We start from the raw sequence: 16527 nt of genomic DNA, 5'->3' as shown, positions 1-16527 counted from the left end.
CTCTGTCTCAAAAATAAATTAAAAAATTAAAAAAAATTTTTTTAATAAATAGAAATTTTTAAAAAGTGAGAAGGAAAGTCAGCAATGTAGAAAGAGAATCTGGAGGTAAGGTATCAAAGAAGCTTACAGAAGAGAGAGAAACATGAACGCCATAACCCAGAGAGGTGAAGGGGGATAAGCATCCTTTGGATTCAGACAGTTGGGCATGGTAATGTTAGCAAAAACATTTTTTGTGGTGTTATCTATAATAGAAAGAGAAGAGATTACTTAAGAAGTAAAAGGGGAGGTAAGGAAGCATAAATAAGAAATTTACTTAAATATTTCAAGAAGTTTAGATTTATCTCATATTGCCTGTTTAATTATGGCTGCATAAAAATAATTAAACAAGACTGACCCTATTAACTAGACATTATTTCACCGATAACTCAGAAGGAATCAGACCTATGATTAATTGTTATTCAGAGAATCATAGACTATTATTACATATATTAAGGAATTTCTAGGAGTGGGCAAACAGAAGTTAGTTCTGTCTGCTACTAAAATGAGGTACTTTTTATGAGGCTTCTGAATATATCCATATTGCCTACAGATTTCATATAACTGGCTTTCAGCAAATGTTGTGTTCTCTATACTAAATTGTAGTCCATGGCTGTATGGACTGTAGCTGATACAGTTGTGTAGACAATACGTAAGAATTCTAACCAAGGACTTTTGAGGATGAAGTTTGAAAATGGCATCGGAGTTGCTAGAATTAGGCCTTTACCTTTAGTGTAAGAGAGGGTAGTCATGATGCCTTCTTTTGAATGCTGCCACAATTCTTCAGAGATTTGTAAGTGGCTAAAAATATACAGTGAAGAACATTATGTCTGTTTCATACTTGAAGATGTTTTATTTCTGCTGTCATGTCCTAAGATTTAGCCATTCTTCGCTGGGAAGTGCCATTCTAGCACTATGAATTGTAATGACCTCTTTAAAACTGCATCAAAGGTCATTCTGTGGTGTGCAGGTACCTGTGCCTTGTAAGGTTTACCTTTATTTTCAGTAAGAGAATCTGTATTTTTAAGAAGGTTAAATGTTGTTAATCCCTGAATTCTATCTTACATCGAAATGCTGTAAAAATGTGAATACAACTGAGATGAAAGGTACAGCATAGGGAATACAGTCAATGGTATTGTAATAGCATAGTATGGTGACAGGTGGCAGCTGCCCTTGTGGTGAGCCTAGTATAACATATAGTGTTGTCAAATCACTGTGTTGTACACCTGAAATTAATGTAACTTAGTGTGTCAACTATAATTCAATAAAAAAATCTGAATGCAGATTCAGTATTTGGAACTGAATAAAGCTTTACTGTCCAGTGTTGTAACCATTATTCATATGTGGCTATTGATCACTTGAAATCTGACTAGTCTGAATTGAGAAGTGCTATATGTTGGAAGTATAAAATTTATGCCAGATTTCTAAGATTCAATACAAAATGTTTTATACTGATTATATTTTTAAATGATTTTTTAATATTCTCAATTAAATATGCTATCTTAAAATTAATTTCACCTGTTAATTTTTTTTTAGTGTAGCTTCTAGAAAATTTTAAATTATACATGTGGCTTGCATTATATTTCTGTTGGACAGCATGGGTATAATGTTTTGGTGATCATTTTGTTTCTCCCGGTTGTGTTTTTTTTTTTTTTTGTGGGGGGGCATTCCAGCATTGAACAGGAACATATTTTAATACTTAAGTAGTATATATGTTTGTGTTATAATTAGCAGCCTTAGATTCAAAACATAAAGCTTAGGGTTAAGTTCAAATCTATTTTAAAAAGTACAAAATATTAATACTAAATTCAAAGCTGAGTTAATCTCTTACCATATAAACTCTTCCTTCTCCAGTATAATTAAGGTCCAAAATTGAAACCTGGGTATCATCCTGAACTCCCTTTCCTTCACCTTTCACAGCAGTTATCAGTTGGTGTAAATAATAACTTCAATCTTTCTGAAATCTGTCCCTTCTTCTTCACTCCCACTGCTGTTTTCTTGAGGCTCTCAGTACTTCTCACATAGGCTGTTGTAGTCATCTTAGAGATCACCTTTTGCCTGCCTCCCTATTCTTCCTCCAAAGGGACATTTCATCTCATTACCCCCAGAGTCTAGCATAGAACAAAATTTATAGTAAGCACTCAATAAATGTTTGTTGATTGAATGGATGACTGAAATGCTGGTATTAAAAGTTGTAGAATGAAAAAAAGACTTTTAGGGGTGCCAGGTTGGCTCAGTTGGTAGAGCATGCAACTCTTGATCTTAGGGTCATGAGTTCAAGCCCCCATTGGGTATAGAGATCACTGAGAAAAAAAAAAGACTTTTATTCCTACATAATGTATGTGTATATAGTTACATACACAGAATAACTGCAGATGTAATTTTCTGGCTGAACTTGTCAATGCTTTAAAAAAATATTCAACTTTGCATCATATTCCTCAGTTCAGGTTTTTTCTTTATTGGATAGTCTTGGAAGTGGTGATATAATAAGTGTTCTATTTTGCCAAGGATTTTGATTTGCCAATATAAGTTTATAGCATTCAGCCCAGGGAATCATTGGTGCCATGAAGACAGCTCCTTGTTTTTGTCTGGAGTCCCCATGGGATTAAACTACATCTGGCAATAAGTAGGGATTCTGGTCTGGCCATCTTCAAAGGCAAGAGACTGCTAGTATTTATCAGATCTATGTGGATAAGCAAATGGGAAGGGATTAATTTTTTTTTTTTTTTGGTTTTGTTTTCCTTCCTTTTGTAAGTGACTATAAAATAAAAACTCCAGAAGTTCACACAGCAAAGTAATATATTTTCAATGTTGTTGAAGAAGAAATCTTTTCTTTTTTCTATACATAGATGGATAATTGAGAATTTTAGATTAATACTGTAATTACTTAAGTGTATTTTTTAACTAGTTTACCTCAAAGAGCATAACAATAATTTACAGTGTTCAATATTAATTTTCCAATGATACTTTCCTAAATCTTTTACAAAGGTTGAGCATTTAACTATAGCACTCTTAAACATTTTAACAGCTGTAGTATTAGGAGATCATGGTGGCATTTGGAAACTTTTGTTGTCTATTTATCTATGTGGGAAAGTGAACCCAAAATTACTTTCTGAGGAGAATCTTGAATGTGTCTTAGCCTAGCATAGGCTACTACCCCTTTCAGGTGAAGGTGGGCCTGCCTTCCATAGAGGCTTGTTTGTGTCTTTCTCCTCATACTCTTCACATTTTTGAGATATTATTAGTCCTGTGACTCAGTTAGCTGTTGTTGAAACATGTGGCTCCACATTTAGCTGACAAAATAAAATGGCTGCATTCCAGGTACTTGTCATGGAGTGTAATCTAGAATTTACCATTCAAAGCCTCACCTAAGAGAAATAATGTTTATGCAGGATTGCCTGAAGAATATGTAGTCTCTCCATTTGTCTATACTTTAAATCTATCCCAGGATTAAGTCAGTCCCTCTGAGAGTCACATACCTGCATTCCATCATATTGCCAAGGGAGGAATTTCTTATCTCAGGAATAGAAATAATGTGTTTTTCTAGGCCATCTGGTTTGTTTTTACATTATGGTCATTTTTGACTCTTGTAAGTGTTCGTGTTTCTTTCTTTATGTTGCCTGCTAGAAAGCTTAGGAACAAATATGTGGCACACCTCTAAGTCTATAGAATTTCATGGCATCATTGTTATGTACTTCTTATTTTTGCATTACCTTCTCTTATGTTAAATTTATTTTATCTTGATGCATACACATTACTTTAAGCTCTGTGAACTGTTTTCTGCATGAAGTCATGCAAAATGCAAACACATAATAAAATAGATGGGTATATCTATCATTTAATTATAGTTGTTCCCCATTCGATCTTAGTAAAATAGAATTTATTTAGAGCTCCATCTATGTGTGTTATACTGTAACTAGTTTAAAATATCTGTATATTATGAATTCCTGGGTTTTAGATTAAGAGTGACCTAAGGTTGAAATGTTAATTAAATATTTTAATGTTCTGTAGCTCTAAAGAAAATAGTTGGATAAAATGTCAGCATATAGGACTATTTTAAACATTAGAAAAAAATCATCTCTCTGAAAAGGAGGGTAATTGTACAAGTTTGCCTAATCCTTTTGATCTTGGCACACAGCAATACAGACTTCAGTTGAGATTAAAACTATGAATTTCAAAGGAAACATGGCCTTCAGTGTGTAAAATATATAACAGCTGGTTGACTAGTCCATTTAAAACTACACAATAACAATCGTAGACAGAATGATTCTCCTGCCAAAAGATGCACGAGTTCTTGATGGTTATATCAAGATATGATACTAACTCACACTTTTCTTTAGTAATGATATAAATGTAGAAATGAACAGTGCACTGCCAGCTCCAGAATCTTTCTTCTGCCCAACAGTTCAAGGGCAGTTTAGAAGTACAGAACTCCTTTTAGTGATTTCTCTATCTGCTTTTCAGCCTGAACTTCAATGTGTTGTGACTAAATTACATTTTTCTTAACTGTCAGATATAATTTTTATTCTTAGCATCCCACAGTTTCTTTCCCAAAATCCTTGATTCTCCTTTTTTCTTCTTTGACATTCATGACTTATTGTTTTTAATGTTACAGCTTCACACATATTTTTAACCCTTCAAAGTTAAACTTTTCTTTGTAAATAATATATAATTTGTTTCATGTTTTTGTTATATATTTATAGTAAGGTAAATATCTGAATTCTGAAGCACTATGATATTTGTACTTAATATAGAACAGTGTTAAGCTCATGTCAGATTATACTTCACCACATCTTCTAACATTTTCACTGTTGTGTTTCATTTGAACGAGTAATTCTTTATAGTTTAATACATTTTTAAGAAAAAAATGAGGATTAATGTGGATTTTTCACTTTTGGAAATCCCATTTGGCAAGTAAGTTTATATTCTGAATTTGTATCTGTCTAATTAGAAAAAATGATTTTATTCTGTGACCTTTGTTTCCTGAAGGTTTTGATATAACATAATACAAGTTTTCTTTACTGTTCTTTAAATTTATTTAAAAGAAGGAACTTATAGGTAAATTAAAAATTTGCTACATTTACTTGGATTTATCACAAATTCAGAGCCAGCATTTAAGGAGTTAATGTATCTTATTAGGGGGACAGGAAATCTGGCAACTATTGCAGAAACTAGACCTAATGGTGCACACAAACAATTTGTCAGTCTTCTTAAATGTGAATAGCTTTCCGCAAAGTGGCTGCTCTTGCTTTGTTTGAACAGGCTAAACTTTTCCTTTTTGGACTTTAAATCTTAGAAGTGAAATGTGATCCACATATTCAATCAAAATCATTTAATTCAAAGCATATTTTGATTGGAACAAAGTTGACATGGAAAGAAACTCTAGAATAAAAAAGTTGAAAGGACTTTATATCATATATTTAGCAGGAAAATTTGAAACAGTTCTAATTAGGCTGAAAAAAACAGCTTTCTTCAATGTAAATTACAAAGGTCATATATCAATGTTAAGGAAACATTACCACTAGTGTTTGAAATCCAGCACATGCAAACATAACAGACCAGTTCATTTTAAATCTGTGTGTATATATGCGTGTGTATGTGTGTGTGTGTGTGTGTGTGTAGGAAGAGGGCTGTATTACATGTATTTGAAGTGAAAAATACTTAAAATTCCAAGTTCTTAATGTTCTGGCCAATCCCAAAATTAACTCCTTTGAAACATGTAACACTCAAATGAATTAATACTCTTAATTTATAAAAGTACAATTAAAAATTTACAAAACTAATTTTTATTCTTCCATTTAAAATGTAATTGGGGTGCCTGGCTGGCTCAGTCAAAAGAAGATGCAACTCGGGGCGCCTGGGTGGCGCAGTCGGTTAAGCGTCCGACTTCAGCCAGGTCACGATCTCGCGGTCCGTGAGTTCGAGCCCCGCGTCGGGCTCTGGGCTGATGGCTCGGAGCCTGGAGCCTGTTTCCGATTCTGTGTCTCCCTCTCTCTCTGCCCCTCCCCCGTTCATGCTATGTCTCTCTCTGTCCCAAAAAAATAAATAAATAAATAAATAAATAAATAAATAAATAAATAAATAAAAAGAAGATGCAACTCTTGACCTCAGGGTTGTGAGTTTGAGCCCCAAGTTGGGTATAGAGGGTACATAAAAATTGTTTAAAATCTTTAAAATATGATTAAATACATCTTATAATTAAATGTATACCAAGGCAAAAGGGTGAGTCAGTCATTTTTATTTTCTTCTTTGATACTTATAGCTAATGCATTTGAATCTCAGAATTGAATCAGGTCTTCTAGAAACCTACAAATGGAAGTGATGATATAGGTCTTGAGAAACGTGTATCTGTGTTACACAGACCTACTTTCTTCTGGTTATGCAATTATTTCTGTACTTAAAGGTTTGTAAATACTATTTGATCCTTTGGGTTTTGTTTCATTTTGTTTTTTCATAAAAATCATGTCCTATAGATATCAGTAGCTTTTATTTAGTGGTTTTTAAAAATGGTGTAGTATGAGACCATTTAACAAAAGTATAAATAAATATTAGCATTAATTTGGGAATAATACACAAGTAAGGTTTTCAGGTCTTGAATTAAACAATTACCTTTCTTTTGTTAATTAAAATTGGTTTTCGGGGTGGCTGGGTTGCTCAGTCAGTTAAGTGTTCGACTCCTGATTTCAACTCAGGTCATGATCCCAGGGTTCGTGGGATAGAACCCCGCCATCTGGCTCAGTGGTGAGCATGGATCCTGCTTTGGATTCTCTCACTCTTCCTCTGCTCCTTTTCCCCGCTGGTGTGCTCTTTCTCTCTAAAATAAAATTTTTTAGGGGCCGCTGGGTAGCTCAGTCAGTTAAGCATCCGACTTCAGCTCCAGTCATAATTTTATGGTTCTGGAGTTTGAGCCCCGTGTTGGGCTCTCTACTGACAGCTCAGAGCCTGGAGCTCCTTCGGATTCTGTGTCTCCCTCCCTCTCTGCCTCTCCCCTGCTGGTGCTCTGTCTCTCTCTCAAAAATAAATAAACCTTAAAAAATTTGTTTAAATAATTAAAATAAAAAATTTTTTAAATAAATAAAATTGCTTTTCTTGATTTTTATATTTTTACATTATTTTGTTTGAAAATAAAAGGAAATTGCTAGAGTGTCTCTAAAGCATACAGAGATTAACAAACACATTATTAATGCCTTTTATTTTAGAATTTTTATTCCCAAATAGTAAAAAGCAAGCCATTTCTATATAAATTATCATATTATTTGACTGTACTATAGGAAACAAGAATAATTGTAAAAAATATTTTTTATCCATAAATAATTCATTCCCTTAATGGGTTAGTGGCAGGAAAACACAGATTACATTCTTTCAATGAGATTGATTGTAAGACACATATTCATATATGTTATAATTATTTCTGACACAAGATTACACAAATGAGTTGTTTATGAATAATTTACTATTATCTTTATAATATTAAAGCTTGAATTTGTTGATGTTCTGCATGTGGACCAAACAAATGAAAGTTACTAATAAGTGTTTGTATTTGACATCTGTATACTGTACTTTTTAGCATATCTCAAGTGTTTTAGTCTCTGCTTAATAGATCTCATTAAGAAAGCAGATATCAGCCCCAAGACAGTTTGTCAAGACTAATATGAGTCCCCCTGGATTGGATTGACAATTTGTGTGAGGCTTCATATGATAGTCTTTTCATAGACTTATTTGATCCTTAACAATTGGACATTAGTCACTGATTTATTTTATAATAACTCAGATGAGTTGAATATTATTGTATTGTGTTGGACATTTTAGTGGATTTTCTTTTTACAAATTTTACTCAGAGCACACATTGGATGTAAATGATGTATCCAGCCTGCTAAGGGAGTACTAACAATTGATTGGTTAGGTTTGAGAGCAGCATGGGAAGAATGTTACTATCCCCTAGCTGCAAACCGTATTTAACTCCAGTCTTAATGAGGACTGTCTGACCTAAAGGCTTTGAAAAATCACAAATGCTCAGCATCGCAATGTCGTATTTCTATTTTTTTGTGACTACAAATGTGGATGTATGTATTTTATATAGAGTGTTTTTTTCAAATCTTAACATATAAAGGGATTTAAAGAATTTTAATATGTTTTATAATTTATGTTTTTGAATTTCGAAAACAAGATATGAGATGTATTCTCAGGATATTCCATTTTGAATTAGTTGTATTTCTGTCCTTCAGTAATTTTATTCTGCTTGCCTTTACCTCTTACCTCAAATCTTTACTAAGTTTTTATTATTATATACCTTTGGTTAAGCAGTTGTCATTCACTACTACTGAAAGGATGTTAAAGTCCTGAACTGACTTTTTCTGAAATGATTTTAAACTTTTTAGGAACTCTTATAACCATAGCAATTGTTCTTTTGTATCCCTTTTTAAAGCTTTGGTAAATTGCAAGAAATGTTTGAAAACCACTAATGAGATTTTTAGTTTAGTTTTAAGAAATGTAAATAAAATCTACCCATGAAAATAATTTGTTTCTCAATTTCTGGGAAAGATTTTGCCAATAATTCTGTGAATTACCAGTTGACCTCTTAAGGGATTGACCAGTATGACGGTGTAAAGGCAGGGGTGAGCCAGGACACAGAGCTCATCTCTGCACCTGTGTTTGAGGTATAACAGGGGCATACGGTGTCTTTCATTTCAGCATTTTTGCTTAACGTTCTGATGTAGCATCAAGATATAAAGGTTTAAGCATCTAAACGTCACCAACTTCACCATTTTTGAATGTGCATAAAGAAGTAATCAACATTAGGAACACTCGCAATTCTTTGTTTGATGACACATAAAATAAAATTGCACTGGTTTTTAGAGCTTTAATATTGAGAAAATTCTCTTGTACTTTATCATTTGCTGAGCCTTCTGGAATTTTATAGTCTCAAATCACAACACCACGGACACTCAGGAGACTCCTGACTGTTTTATCTTATTAAACAATTTTGAAATCATTAATTTTTAATTAGCTTGGATGCAGGGTTTTTTTATTGTTTCAATAGTGCGTGTATATGAACTAAATGTTTTTTTATTTAAACTACTGGCGAGAGTATTATTTACATAAATAAGTGTAGGTTCTTTCTAAGAGTACCTACTGTGAGATTGCTTCATATAGTCACACTTTTTTTGTAGACTCAGAGATATTACATGCTAATCTATTATTGGAGGGCTTTTCAGCAGTTTATTAACTCAGATTTTGAACAACTAAAAAGGATATAAGCCCAAAGATATGTGTAGGTCCTTCCCTGATTGAAAGTTCTAATTAAGTGAATTGGAGAAAATTAACTGAAATTAGCTGTCAGAAAGTCACATTTAAATGAGTGATGAGCTAGTCTGGCAGTAAACATTTAAATGATATAAATTGCCATTTAAGTGTATGGTTTAATGTTTGTCATGCATTAATGTGACATGAGACTGCAGTGACAATCAAGCAGCTTGCTCTAATTTGAACATATTTAGGGCTTTTGTGTGGAGTGCACTGCACACAAATTAAGACAATTGCTGTTTTTATGTGTCACTTTAAACATGGCCCCCAATCCCCCATCCCTACTCAAGGCCCAAGTTAATGAAACAAACGTATCATTTTTGTGCATCTTCCATTAATAATTCCTGAATTTTCAGATTAATTTTAAATCTATGTACTTATTACAATCTCCTCTTCTCCAATTTCAAATAACATTTGCAGCACTTTTGTGCTCTCTTAGCTATTTACTAAATTTATAAATATAATGAGTTTTATAAGAGATGTCTAAAACAGTAACTTTCACAGTTGAAGCTAGCTAAATATTTTTATTTCATATTCAGGTATACGTTACAATATGAGAACTGCCTAGAGTTTTATTTACAGAATTATTTTTTGCATTTTACACAGTATGTGATATATTGTGAAGTCATTTTAAGTATCATCAGTTAAAGGAAGTATATTATTTGAATTCAGTTGTAAATACTTTTCTTATTCATAGGCACTTATTTTAGATAGGGATTTTAAAAAATGTTTAAATAATTTCTGTACCCAACATGGGGCTCAAGCTCACAGTCCTAAGGTCAAGAGTCACATGTTCCACCGACTGAGCCAGCCAGGTGCCCCCACAGGCACTTATTTTAATAAAGCAATACTTAACACAAGTGTATACCTGTGAACTAATAGGAATGTCTTTTGTCACAAGATGGTTTATATCTTATTGGTTGCTTACTATAGAGATTACTCAATTTTGTTTTAAAACCAACAGATTTCTTTTTATAATATTGATAACATAATAAGCCACACCAAAAATATATCACAGCCATATACTTATTACACTAAAAAGAATTTCTATGAGATACATCATCTGATATAATTTGGTATACTTCAAATCAAGCTTCAGCACTTATCTTAGAGCTCTGTGATTTGAATAGCATTAATTATTGATAATTGAGTCCATATGCTAAACTTTTATGGTGAAATAATTTTGAAGAACATTAAATAATATAAATCTGGACACTTTTATAAAAATGTTTCCAGCTTTTTAACCTCTTTTATATTTATAACTGTATTAAAGGCAGCAAACATTTGTTGGTACTCACTGTGCTTTAGGTACAGTGCTGGTAACTGGGAATGCAGTGTTGAGTTGGAAGTGGATCTGGTGCCCAGAATTTCCGCTGAACATTTGATTACATCCATTCATTATTTATTGGGCATTATTATGTTAATAGCATCAAATTTTTGGTCAGGTTTGATACTAATACCTAGAATAATAACAGTAATTATAATTCAGTAATTGTAAGTATTCCTCCAAAGATCAAATTTGTTGGCATAAAACTCAGTTGAAAGCACTAAATAATTTGGTTATATAATTGTTTCAATAGACAACAAAAGGTTTCTATCTAGAAAAATCATAAACATTTCAGGTGGATAGTAAATGTTTCATGTTTTGTCTCTTTGAAGCATGAATTGGGTAACTGTCAGGTCCTGAGTTACAAATATTATGAAGACAGACCCAGTCCTGGCCCTCACAATGCTTACAGTATTGTAGAATAATACTGAAATGTAAGCAATCTAATATAATTCAGCATAACAAGTGCCAGAAAGTTTCTAATTATAAACAAAGGAGAACAGATTCTGGTGGAAAATAGGACATCAGAATAAGTCTATTCCCAGTAAATTTAGTGTAAAACTTTACTGCTTGTTCTAAATTTCTCTATATATTTTAAAAACCAAATTCAGCACAATAATATGATCTATGCCCTTTATTTTCAGGCCCTGGAGAGTGAATTTGTTTCCTGCCAGCTTCACCAATGGATTGATCTCATTTTTGGCTATAAACAGCAAGGACCAGAGGCTGTTCGATCCCTCAACGTGTTCTATTACCTGACCTATGAAGGAGCTGTCAATCTGAATTCAATAGCTGATCCTGTATTGAGAGAGGTAAGTTATCTGACTGGATCTCCCAGGTATCTTTAGACAAGACAGCACTGGGTAATATCTTCCTCATGCTTTCAGTTTGCTTATGATAAAATGGAAACCACATGAGTGGAGTGAATTAAGCAGAATAACCTTTCAGTTCGTGACCTCGCTGGGACTTGAATCCTCACACACGCCAGTGATTTTTACCATATAATATTTCTAGTATAATGTAAAAGAGCACTGTCCAGTGAAACTTTCTGCAGTGACTGATGGAAATATACATTATATCTACACTGTCCAATACAGTAGCCACTAGTTGCATGTGGCTGTTGTGCATTTGAAATGTGGCTAGTGTGACTGAAGAACTGAATGTTTAATTTTATTTATTTCTAGTTAATCCAAACTTAAATAGCCCCATATGGCTAGTGGCTACCAGACTGGACAGTAGAGATCTAGAAGAATGTCATATATCTTTGGTATTTTCTGAATCCAAATTCTAGGCATGTGGTTAGACAATGGGAGAGTAAATGTTTGTTAAATTAACTTTGTAGAATATTTGAACATGGGTATAGTCCATTTAGACATTAGATATATAGGTCAAATATATGTATAAATTATAGTTTTTCTTTCACTTTAAACATGTGAGGACTTCAAATAATGTTTTTTATTGTGGAGAAAATATAGCATAAAATTTATTATTTTATCCATTTTTTAGTGTAATTCAGTGGTATTAAGCACATTCACATTGTTGTGCAGCCATTACTGCCATCCATCTCCAGAAGTTTTCCATCTTCCCAAACTGAAACTCTGTATTTGTTAAAATAGTAACTCCTCATCCCCACCCCCTGCCCTTTAGTCCTTGACTATCACCATTCTACTTTCTATCTCCAGGAACTTGACTACACCAGGTACCTCATCGAAGTGGAATCATATAATATTTATCCTTTTGTGGCTGGCTTACTTTACTTAGCATAGTATCTTCAAGGTTCATCTATGCTGTAGCATGTGTCAGAATTTCCTTCCTTACAAGGATGAATAATATATCTGTTGTTTGTGTATACTATATTTTTTTTCTCCATTCATATGTTCATGGACATTTTGGGTTGTTTTCACCTTTTGGCTATTGTGAATAGTGGTTTTATAAACATTGGTATATAAGTGTCTGTTTAAATCTCTGCTTTCAGTTCTTTTGTATATATACCCCAAAGTAGAATTGCTAGATTGTATGGTAATACTATGTTAACTTTTTAAGGAGCTACCTTACCAAATAAGTTTTTAATACTAATTTTTCTAGATCAGCTTTTGCTAAAGATTATTTAAAACTTTTGCTTTAAGTTTCCTTGGCTTCCTTTTTTTGCCCACAACCCCAAGTAGTTAATTATTAGCAAATTAAACTCTAACTGGAGGGTTTTCCACTTATCACATTTATTTTCATATTATATAAAAAACAAGGCCTATTATGTTCTAAGTATGGTAGGCACTCAATATTCTTGAAGAATTAATACAGTAGTTCCCCTGACCCTTATCCATGGGGGATATGTTTCAAGACCCCCAATGGATGCCTGAAACTATGGATAGTACCAAACCTTATTCATACGATGTTTTGTCTTATACATACTTACCTAAAATACAGTTTAATTTATAAATTAGGCATAGTAAGAGATTGACAACAATAACCAATAGTAAAACAGAACATTATAACAAATACAATAATAAAAGGTGAATGTGGTTTCTCTCTCTTTTTCAAAATATCTTACTGTGTTGTACTTACCCTTCTTCTTGTGATGATGTGAGATGATAAAATGCCTACATGATGAGATGAAGTGAGGTGGATGATGTGTAGGCATTGTGGCATAATGTTAGGTTAGTATTGACCTGATGATGTGGCAGAAGGATGATCATTTGCTTCTAGACCATGGTCGATGACAGATAACTGAATCCATCAAAAGCAAAACCACAGATAAGGGGGACTACTATATATCATGTCATTATTTAACACTATTCATATAAATATGCATGATTAATTCTCAAAGTTTTCTGGATGTTATAAAACAAATATAATTTTTATAGCCATCCTATATCATAGTGTTAAGTCTTGTGATACAATGCAGTGTGATACAGTAGAATAAACAAACAAGCAAGTAGATGATAGATAGATAGATGAAAGAAAGAAAGAAAGGAAAGAAAGAAAGAAAGAAAGAAAGAAAGAAGAAAGAAAGAAGTTTAGTTCCTAACCCTGATGCCTACTAGTTGTGTGACTTGGATCTTCCTTAGACTCTATTTTCACATATATAGAACTGGTATGAGAATGCTCACCCCATAGAAGACTAGACGGGGTATAATACACGTAAAGTGTCTGGCGTGGTACCTATCTTATCATAAGGATTCATCACATGGTAATTCTTTTCCTTATGGTGTTCTCTGTTAAGAAACACAACCATAAAAAGAATATGAATTACTGATCATCACAGAAAGATCATAAAATGCTAATGCTAGATAGGTTATCAGAGACTGTTTCCTAGAGGACACGTGCAGAGTTCATTGTGAAGTGAGGCAAGGAGAAAACAGAAAACAAGAGTAGGCATTAATTTATTCACTTTTTAAAACAACCTTTTACTAAACCCAAATTATATAATAAGGGTAAAAAGTTGAAAGGTAAGTCCCTGCCCTCATCAGCTTGAGTTCATTGTCTAACGTGGAAATATGGATAAGTAAACAATTACAATATACTGTGATAAACTCAGTATAGAGGTAAGTACACTGTATGTATGCACAAACATACAGAATAGGCACTAAACCCAGAATGCCAGAATCCAATCCTGTTTTCTGGGAAATGAGAGGCTATAGATTGAAGGATAAATGAGAACACTGGGTAGAGTCATGAGCAAAGGGTATCTACACAGAAGAAAGGGTAAACACTTTCTGCACATAGGTGAGAGAGAGATCATGATGGGAGAATGCAATGAACCAAAGGTGATAGGGTGAGAAAGAGAGACAGGACCATACTCTAAAGGGCCTTCAGTGACATAAAATGTAATTATAACTGCACTATAAGGCAATGGATTATCGGTCGAAGGTTAGTGACATAACCACGTGTGTGTTTTAGAACCTATTTGAAAGAAGATTGAGCAGATAAGAAGCAAAAGGTACCCACAGGATTATTCTAAGAGTCACTGTGTGATCTTACAGAAAGTAGCTTAGAAGCGGTGGATGGGACATGAACAAGTAAACACAGTGAGAAAAGGAAATAATTGAAGGGAGAATCTTTAATCACTTCATTGAGATATAGCTCACATATGATACAATTCACCCATTTAAAGTGTACAGTAGTTCTTAGCATACTCAGACTTTTACAAGCACCACCACAATCTAACTTTAGAACATTTTTGTCACCACGAAAAGAAACTCCATGCCCATTAGCAGTCACTCTGAGTTTTTTTTTCTTTTTTAATGGGTAGATATTTGACCATGATTCTATGTTAATTGGAAAGATCCAAAAAGAGGGAAGTATGTCAAACATACATGAATGAAAGCATGTAATAGACTTCCAAGCTCTATGAGGGACTGGAAAGAAACAAAATTGATGAGACAGATAGAGATAAGCACTGGACAGCAGGGAACGATACTGCCTTGTCTGAGATTAGAGAGTAGAGGTTAGTCTGAGGACTGGTTTAAGTAAATGTGCATGAATGAGGGGTAAATGCAACAAAATTATGAGAGTTTGTTTTTTAATGTTGAGATAATATTTATGGAAATAACTAACATAATGATAGGTGCTTAATAGATGCTCAATAATAAATGATTACTTTCTTGCCACCATTTTTCTCTGTTGTCAACAGCAGGAGAGTTGGGTGTACAAACATGCTGTAAGGGGTGTGTGTGTGTTTGTGTGTATGTGTAAATATATATGGAGAGAGAAACAGATGGGGTTTTGCATGGTACGTTATGGTGGAATATATAAGGAAGGATCGAAAGTGGAAGGGTGACTGGTGAATTGTTAAAGGGTAGATCTAGGCTGGTTTGGATAGATAAGAAAGGGGCTGGTAAATTGGGACAATTTATTCTTTCATTCATTTATACAAAAAATATTCATTTTATTCAAGGTACTAAAAATACAGAGATAAGCAATAAAGTCGGACGAAATCCCTCCCCTCATGGAACTCACAATGTAACGGGGTGCACACAAAATAAGCAGTAAAGATTAATCTTAATTAGTGATAAGTGCTATGAAGAAAATAAGGCTAGGTAAGGGGATACAGAGTGACTTGTGAGTAGGGCACTATTTCAGAGAGGGTGCTCACAGACTGCCTGTTTATGAACACTTTCCTTCCAACTTTGAGATTGGAATGAGGCTGTACAGGATGACCCAGGAAGGTAGCTCCTACTGCTCTAACCCTGGCCTGCCATGTGCCTGTAACCGCCAGGCCTGGGCAGCCTCCAAGTCACTTCTTGTCACAGCTTCCTGCTAGTTATAAACCTCCCACTGTTGCCCTTTGTTTTGCTCCCCACCCCATCTCCAGGCTACACTATCTTTTCTTCAGAATCTTGTTCCCCTAAGATTCTTTAACATCTCTAATATTAGTAACTTTTTACAGACACTTGACTTATATTAAAACATTATCTCTGCAAGACCACAGTCATGGGACCACAATAGATTTGTGCTTCTCTAGTATTAAAAGCAGACTAGACTAGACTTCTTTCTGTCAGTAACTATAGTTTTACTTATTTCTGTTCACTACTATATATTTAAACTTGGAACACTTAGATATTCACAGAGAGACAAGTTGTTTATGTACAAGTCATGTATTTACCCACTACTTGGGAAGAGCTTCATTTCTCTTGAGAAAGTTTTACTCTAGAGTGAATGGTTAATACATATGGCATAGTAAGTGATCATAAAAATAATCTCTCTATAAAAAAAGCACTAAACGATAGAAATAATAACCATAAGGGGGGAAGAGTAATCAGAGAAACAGCCTGTAGCACATTAAACTTTTATGTTGTTTTTAATTTTTAGAAAACAGCTGGGATATCAATATACAACCATGTCTACATTTACATATATCACAC

The 16527-nt window shown here is 33.7% G+C and overlaps 1 protein-coding gene across 5 annotated transcripts in view; it reads left to right on the top strand.

Moving 5' to 3' along the window:
- Positions 1 to 16527, top strand: part of LRBA (LPS responsive beige-like anchor protein) — a 785855-nt gene that overhangs the window by 693548 nt on the left and 75780 nt on the right. For all 5 annotated transcript variants that reach the window (XM_049632267.1, XM_049632266.1, XM_049632264.1 and 2 more), the window contains one exon: positions 11311 to 11478. In XM_049632267.1, coding sequence (XP_049488224.1) covers positions 11311 to 11478 — 168 coding nt within the window. The remainder of the gene's footprint in view (positions 1 to 11310; positions 11479 to 16527) is intronic.

Source organism: Panthera uncia, chromosome B1 (assembly GCF_023721935.1).
Source record: "Panthera uncia isolate 11264 chromosome B1, Puncia_PCG_1.0, whole genome shotgun sequence".
In the NCBI taxonomy this organism is placed as follows: domain Eukaryota; kingdom Metazoa; phylum Chordata; class Mammalia; order Carnivora; family Felidae; genus Panthera; species Panthera uncia.
The sequence above is the reverse complement of the archived record's forward strand: the minus strand, read 5'-3'. Positions and strand labels throughout refer to the sequence as shown.